Source organism: Buceros rhinoceros, unplaced genomic scaffold (assembly GCF_000710305.1).
Source record: "Buceros rhinoceros silvestris isolate BGI_N320 unplaced genomic scaffold, ASM71030v1 scaffold7605, whole genome shotgun sequence".
NCBI lineage: Eukaryota > Metazoa > Chordata > Aves > Bucerotiformes > Bucerotidae > Buceros > Buceros rhinoceros.
Window position 1 is genome coordinate 23,966 of NW_010414484.1, and position 8,613 is coordinate 32,578.

General features: G+C 43.6%; 1 protein-coding gene across 1 annotated transcript in view; it reads right to left on the reverse strand.

Annotated features, from left to right (window-relative positions):
• Window positions 1-2,481, reverse strand: part of SNX31 (sorting nexin 31) — a gene marked incomplete at both ends in the record, with an annotated part of 20,307 nt that extends 17,826 nt beyond the window's left edge. The window contains 2 exons of the mRNA XM_010137103.1: window positions 1,194-1,258; window positions 2,367-2,481. Coding sequence (XP_010135405.1) covers window positions 1,194-1,258; window positions 2,367-2,481 — 180 coding nt within the window. The remainder of the gene's footprint in view (window positions 1-1,193; window positions 1,259-2,366) is intronic.
• Window positions 2,482-8,613: the final 6,132 nt, after the last annotated feature.

Consider the following 8,613-nt stretch of genomic DNA (forward strand, 5'->3'; position numbering starts at 1 on the left):
TTCCTGAAGGATTTAACTTTTTTTAGCAGACCTCTTATCAGTCTCATCAACACTAATTAACTCCCAGCAATTACTGCTGAGTCTTACCTGTAGGGCTGTAACAGGCACTGGATCAGAACTAAAGAGAGGGTACTTCTCAGAAAAGAAATCTCTAATCAGAAATGGGCTTTTCAACCACTGTCTTGAACCCTTCAGTAGGTCTGAATTTAAGACACTGTAAATAACCTGTATCTTTAAGAAATATATAGAATAAACCTTTCTAGAATTTGTTAGGAATGCTTCTTCACACTGTTTTCTATAGCCTTTCTGAACTCCCCTTATTACCTTAATCACACATAGCAGGTGAAGAGCTCTTGAGACAAAAAACCTCTTTCTTGGCCATTCAAAACATCCCCTCTCTCCAGGACAACTCACTGCAGGCAAGGTTATAGAAGCACCAGCAGCATGCCAAGCACTTTCCAGAAAACCAAAGCAACATCCTCTCCCTGAAAATCCCTGTTGAGTCATACTACACCCACCCGCTCCAAAACACTTATCCTCACAAGAGCTGCAGCAGCTGGAGAGGAGGTAAGGGAAGAAAAGGGACATACAGCACCTTGCAGTAGCTAGACATAAGCAAGAGTTATGCAGGCTCCAAGCCTGTCAAAGAAAAATCATACATGTCATGGACCACATTAAAATGGATTTCAAGAGTCATCTAGCTTGCAACAACCCAAATATATGCCAGATTCTGCCCATCACTACAGTTGCAAGTAAGAGAACATGACATTTCACAGCAGTCATCAATACACTTATCAGTCCAAAGCACTGACACTACCAAAAAGCATTTACAGTTGCAAAATCCAAGAATGTGTGTAATCCTTCTATTGAGCTCTCACAAAGACTCTTCTGGGAACTGTTCAGAAGCAAGAGATTCATCAGATATGCCACAGGATATAAAAACAAAGCAAAAAGTTCTTTCCACGTGAGAAACAAGTTTGTACATGGACAAAACAACAGCAATACTATTACATTGCCACCCAGACTTCACAGAGAGCACCCTGACATCAGAACTCGCTGCTTTACAAGACAGTCCAATACACTAACAACATAAAGAAAGGAAGACAGCAAAGGAAGCCTTGAACTCAGGAGGCAGCATAATATTTTGACTCTTTCACATAACAAACTATTTGGCTGAAAAATTCAAAACTTACCTGCTGTAGCTTTTGGAAAAAACTTATGAAGACATCACTTTCGGTAATATTTGAATCCAAATTAACTGAAAAATGAGGAAAATGGGGAGGGAGGAAACCAAACTTGGCCAAAAGCTGAAAAACATGGCTAGTGTCTAAAACCAAGATGTATACAATGACTGTCAGTTAAACTGCCAGTGCTGCCTTACTCATCATTTGGTTCCTGCACAGCTACCTTTACCACCCTATTTTTAAATCACTGAAGCTATGAACAGCACAAAGTACTTGTGTTGCTGTTCTCCCAAAGCAAGACTACAGGAAGGTTCTTGGCCATGTTACTCCATGGTCACTCACAGCCAGTAACTCTAAAAGGAACTGCTGAATACTCAAGTGAAAAAGAGAAAATAATCACTAAGTAAGATTTTAAAGACTAATCTTGAGTTTCTCTTAGGTAAGTCTTGGCACAAAGTATCTGAGGCCAGAGGCTATAAAACCTCTTTAAATACACCCCCTCACACAACTTCCTTTTTGGGTAGTGGTAAGGTTTTTGTTTTGGTTTTTTTTACTTCATTTCTTGGCTTACATGAAGCTTACAAGATACATCCTAGGGATCATGCAGACCTGTTACAACACAACAATGAGATTTAATTTTTCTACAAACTCTTGTTATAATTCCCATAAGTCTGCCTGGAAACCTTGAAAGGGAGGGGTTTCTGCAGAGCCCAGTTCTGTATTACACTTCTGCCACTCCAAGTCCCTGTCTTTTTTTGCCTGCCTTTTTTACCCATCAGCCATGAGCTCTCTCACACAGCCCCGTGTCAGCTCTGGCAGTTGTGAAGCAGCAGGGATGGGTGCCTCAGCTCACTGACCCAGAAGAACAGAGAACATCCAGACTAGAGGCTGCCACCTGAAGGCCAAGTTGGCTTAAGTTTAGCGTGAAACTGCACCTTTGCATTTTGAGAAAGCTACAGAAAGGCAGCCACTTCAGAAACAAGAAAAATAATTATATGCTGCTGTTCTAGAGCCGGTCAACAGACAGGACAGGGCTGCAATGCTTAGCCCCAGCCTTTTAGATTCATCCCTAATCAGCTCAGTACAGACAGTAAAGCACCCTGCAGTCACAACTGTAGACACCTCCTGAAGGGTTTAAGTCCTACATATGAAAGCTGTTATAGTTGTTATAGCCAAGCTTACCATTCTGAAGGTACTGCTCCAGCTGAGACCATCTCTCCTCTGCCATCGACTTCGTCATTACCAGGTAAAACTTTGGAGAGAAAGCAGGCACAGCACTCCCAAAAGGTTGCCTCAGCTGAAAACAGCCAAAGGAAAGCTCTGCATCAGTGAAGAAGTATTCATAGTTTCCGAGCTTTCAATGCTCTCTTGCTTTAACAGTGAGACATCATGACCTACAAAGAGCACAGGAAACCTACCCAGCACCTCCCTGATGGCCCTCAGGGCCTACAGCAAGGACAAAGACCTTGCCCAGGCAGCCACAACAAGACAGCCCAAGTAAGCAACCTCTTGATTGGTTTCTCATTTTTACTGTCTTACCACTTCTGAGCTGCTGCACCAAGCTGTACAGCTGCTGCTATACACCTCATGGACAAACAGGATATGGTTACAGATGCCTGCGCTTCCCATACAGGTTCATACAGGATTTTTTTTATCTATAGCCACAGAACTATTTTTTAAGAGCTGGTAACTTCTGCCCTTGACTTCTGCTAACTCAGAGGTGTTTACTATTTTGTCTGTGAGAGGTAGTAACTTTTATCAGATCATCTAGTATTATTAAAGGAACAAAAAACAACTACAAAACACAAACAAAACCCCTTAACAAAAGCAAGAGAATCTTTCAGGACGTGAACTATCTCGAAGTTTGATTCCTCCTCCAGCTACATCAGCTGGGTAATAAGAGCATAATGTCTCTCTACAAACCCTGCCTCATTTATAAACAGTCCTGAAAGGACTCAAGAACCACAACTATCTTACAATAACGTAAGATTGTTCCAATATAGATTTGGGCAGTAGTTCGTGACATGGAAGTATAAAAATTCTCTGCTATAGCCAATTTGTCTCAAGACAAGGATGAGCTTCCCAATAGGCACATTAGTAAACATAGCAAAATTTTGCCTGGAAACATTGCTTCTCGTACATCAAAACACTATGGTATCTGATCAGTAACATCAGACTCCTATAGCAGTCCAAGACATTACTACTAATTAAGTTTTAAGCTGCCCAAATCTTTCACATGACTCTGGCACCTGAAGCTTGGGAAAAAAATTTCTCTACCGCAAGAATTAGCAATACCTTTTCCTGCCTGTTGGCTAAAACCAGGAGTGAGGCATATTGCCGCAGCTCCGCTTTTCCTGCATTGGCCACACTCTGCTATTTCTGAGTTCTAGATCAGTAGGTATGTGTAAATTGCTCTCAGATACACAGCATAAAAGAGCTAGATAACACTACGTGCTCTGGTTTTATGTAAAGCTAACAGTAACAGCAAGCATACAGTGCTTTTTATCTTCAAAGACCTTCACACTCGGGATCTTCCCCCAGGGACTGAAAAATACTACCTCTGCTCTACAGGCAGGCAAACCGAGGAGATACAGCAAAAAAAAATTTGCCAGAAGTAAGATTGCCAAAGCCACATTGCTCCACGTTGTCAGTGTGGCTTCTCTCTTCCCTCTGTGTTCAGGCCATGTCTCGACTACACAAAGTGGTGCTGTCGGCTACCATCAGCTTGCACAAGCTGAGACTCTGGCCTACTTTAAAAAGTAACTAGTTCATCTCAGCACCAGCTGCTTGGTAAGCTTCTTGAAATGCAGTTGTGTGTCCTGAGGATTTCGGCTACAGAAGAGAAACTTCTCACAACTGATTAGACTTCTTTGCATCTCAAAGAAATAAAGAAAAATACCCATAAACTTCAAGTGTGTATTTGTGTACAGTGCTGAAAGTCCACCAGACTATCACTCACCATCACAAAATTTCTTTCTAGCAGAAGGAAAGTAGCCCGTCTTTGTCTTCCCAAACCCAACAGCCTGGGCAACATTTTAAATGTAAGTCGATCACACTGTACCTGGTGGTGTCAGGTGCCAACCGCCTACTGCTCTGTCAGGCCAACACCACCGCAAGAGATAGGTCCCCTATGCAAAATCCGCTTCTGACCTTTTTTTTTGTGAGACTCTGGGTTTGTTTCTGCAACATAAAGCCACTTCACAGAACACGTGTCTCAGCCCCTAGCCAGGCTGCCCTGTGCACTGCCTTTTTCTCTTGACTGGACCTACTTGACCAGACAGGTACTTCCAATCTATTCTGCTCCATAAGCTGTCCAAGGGGACTACCCTCATTCTTTGGCCTCTCTGCCTGCCTGATCAAGCAGCTTCTTTGCAGACGCTATGTGCAGCTCCTGTCAACAACACACAGCAGCTGCCTGGGCTTGTCCTGCCTCACAGACCACAACCCAGCACTGAGGCTGCGCACAACTCCCCACTTCCAGTTCCCCACCCCAGAGGCAGCTTCGGGAACAAGTGGCAAAAAAGCTCACAGGAGACTAGATCACAAAAACAAGTTTAAATGTAACTGTGCTAGAAGCCCAATCTGGATATCCCAACCTGGAGGATGAGGTACTTATTCTTCCTCCAAGATCTACATCTAAAAAAGATAAAGCAGCTTCCCTAAATACGACAGTTTTAAGCTCTAAGAGCTAATCTGTCTGAAAAGGGGAGTAAAGACACATGCCATGGCTGGCACTGTTTCTTTTTCACCTTTCTGCAATAAATATTCCCCTTCTCAAGCAGGAGGCATCATCAGTTCTCAAGGGTAGTCAACCAGAATCAATCATCTTCCACTTAGTCTAATCCCACAGGTTTGTTTTTTGGTGTCAGCTCCTGCCTATGCTGTCTAGATGAGCTATTTCACCGAGGGCCATGCTCCATCATAGGTGTGCAGATGCCAAAGTCAGACAGAGCATCAGAAACAATAGTGCTATCCTGAAAAAATAGAGCAGCATTTTAACTATAAAGCTATTATGTATAGATCATATACAGAATGAACGGGCCTCTGGGCATTTCCCTCTCAGTTACTTAGTTAAATATCAAAAAAAAAAAAAGGATGAGACACCATTCTAAGACTAAAATGCTTAAACATGTTTCATGTGAAAATAAAAATATATGTATACAGAAACTGTCTAAGAAATCAAAGGTATGAGACTATTCTGGTACATGACTGCCTGAATGAAGTTTAAAAAAACATTCTATATTTAATTCCTTTTTACTGATTGTTTTATCATAATTAACAGGGTTTTTTTAGAACTATTTTCCCGAGAGTTTTTCATACCAATCACAGATGCTGCTGACTGACTCAGCAGATGCCGGCGTCATGACCAGAATCCAGCAGCACTGCATTTCACTCTTAACCCTAAAGAGGACACTTCTTATTTACTCCCTGCCTTGAAGCAAACCAGTGAATACTCCAACAATTGCAAGAAATAACCTGTTCCTTTCAGTCCTACAATGGAACATAGGTTCATTATTATGACACTTGTTGAGACAGGGACACACTAAGCAGCTGCCAAACTGAAAAGCCAAATGCAAACTTCACAACATCACAAAGGTGGAAACCAGGGAAAGCCAGTGTCTTCAGCAACTGATTCATTGCGCGGAAACCCAGTAACATTTTTAGCGCACAAACCGCTGACAGGTAATCTCTAGCCCCACTCTAGAAGTTTCTGTCACTTGTATATTCTTGCAACAGTCCCTCACCTCTCCCTAAGCAGAATAAAGACCTACAGCTCTATTAGAGGTTCTCTGGTCAGTGTGTCATTCCCACAGAACTAAAGCCAGAGAACATGGCTACAGTACAGAGGACTGCCTAGCTCTCCTTGTAGGGCTGAAGCTTAGATCCCTAAAATGCGCATCCATTTGCTATTGACACTGCTGATAAAGCTGTTCAGCCACATGAACAGAATGGCTACAACAAGATATAGTTCAGCAAGTGCAAACAATAAGGAATGCTACCCAATATGTATGGCGTTCATCCTGAGCAAAGGGAGACTGGTCTTTCAGCTGTCCTTCCTACTGCTAATACTTAATACCTAAGTACTCAAGAGAGAGGAGGGAATGAAAAATGGATTTCCCAAATTGAATGCTCTAGCTCCTAAAAGAAGGGGCAAAGGGGGATAAGGCAGAGCCACCTCTGGACCCTCTTACAGCCAACACAAAGCCCAGTCTTCCAGAGGAAGGTCAAGGGAGTAAATCCTCAGACCAAGACAGGCACTTTCTGACAATCCACAGCCAAGTGCCTATCTCCACAAGAGAAGAGGTAAAGCGGCACTACTCTCTTCAGCAAGCCCTGCCTAAGCAACTTCTAAGGCAGATCTCTTTTAGGCTATCATTCTTGGTAGTTCACACCTCTACCTATATCATTTGCCTTGGGTGCTCAGATTAAGGCTGAGAATCCCATTTGGAGGAAAGGTACCCACAGGTAAGGAAATGTTGCTCAGAGGTTGCTGCATCTGCCCATTCAACAGTGTATCCAAAACCTCACATACTCCATCACACTACATCGCCTCTGAACAGTTGGATCCCTTCAGACAGTCCTTTCGTAGAGAACAACTGCTCTGGGAGACAGCGAGGAACAGAGTTCGGGAGTGCCAAACTACAGAAGCACTCTTGGGATATAAAGTGATGGGAAGCAGGAAAATGCACAGCAAGAGAAAAGGGGCAGGTAATCACAGCATCACAAACAAAAATTATGTGTTCTGATTTTGTATCACAAGTTAGGAGAGAAGCTTGTAGAGGTAGAAGAGCAGTGTTTTAGAAACCGCCACCCTGAAGGAGATCAGAGGCACAACTAATCCAGAATCGCATCCAACAGAGGTTAGAGACAGATCCTCCTGAGCAGCATTTAAGAAATACCGCCCAGTATAATCACACAGAAATCTGTCCATGAAGGAAGCTTTCTTCTAATTCACATCCTGCATCCATCACAGCATTTGCGGACACCACATGAGATCTGGTCAGGAGGGTGAAATTACTGTATCCTGGAGTTTCAGACTTCTTGTACGTATGCATTTTTCTACCCTAACAGAGGAGTTCAAGCAAAATAAGTAGAACAGGATACAGCAATTATAGGCCAGCAACCTCACATTAGTACAGGGAAGACAGTTAAGGACAGCAGTGTAGCTGTAAGCTTCAAGACCAAGTATGGCAGCTACCAACAGGAGGAATGAAGAAATTAAAAATTAAAATCAGCTAACAAGTTGTAAAGCCCAGCAAGAGGCAAACTGTCAGTTACAGAGGGTGCAGAGAGGGGAAAGAATTTGCTCAGTGCATTAATGAAGCAAGAAACAGTAAGCCTTAGAGAAAAAGCAAGCAAATACATGTTGGTTTATTAGTTCAGATATGTTATCAAAAATGCTCCATTCATCAAAGAAAAATGTTGCTGTGAGAGCTCCCACAGGGAAAAGAATTACAGAGCGGGGCACAAGGGCATACCTCAGCAAACATTGCTCCCCACATTAGCTCTGCTGATGACTCAACTCCCTTTTAGCTGTTGGGAGAGATAGACCAATCCCTAACAGGGGTCATCTGGCTGAAAAACTGCTCCAGAGTGGTCCCATCACTGCAACTGAGAGCACAGCAAGGAGGCCACCAAAAGAAGGAACACCCACCAAGCCCACTGTCATAAGAAGCATTCATCAAACAGGGCCCTAAAATAGGATTCTAAAACAAAAATAAGGCTACTCAGCGGGGATGACAGTGCGTTCCCAGACTGACAGAAGAGCTGGGAGAGATTTTGCTTGGAGTCATGGACTGGACAAGGCCAGAGATCATGCTAGCAAAGAGAAGGCTGGGAGCTACTCTGCTTCCATGGAAAAGCTCAATAGCCCATGTTCCCTTTTATCTTCCTAAGAAAACTAGAGGAAGGAACAAGAAAGCTACAGAGCCAACTCAACAAGAAACAAAATAAAAATGGAGATAGACAGATGCAGCCTGAAATGCTCCGCTTCAGCTAGATGGGGCCAAGCATCGCTCCCCAGTATTCACCACTCCTTGGAAAATGCCAGGCCTGTGTTCCAGCTATGCAGAAGGGGTCACTCCCCAAGTCTGTGCTTAGGCAATTTGGGCCAAAGGATCCCACACCCAGTTAACTCCTGGCTTGTCCAAAAAACCCCCTGCAACTGACCGTGCAATTTGCCTGGACTGACCTCTGTACACTTTCTGGAGTTATTCATAAGATCAAACACCCCAGGAAAGCAGTTGCACCTCTCTCCCTGAGGCAAAGAGCTACTTGGAGCCCACTGCTGCTGCTGGGCCAGCGTTCGCCATAAATCAGCTTACCACACCCCTCTACCAAATCCCTTCGCTTTTTTTTTATTTGCCCCTCAGCTGCTGCTGGGTTTCACCCCGCAAGCTCGGGTGCCCCGCGAGCAGCGGCTCCGTCC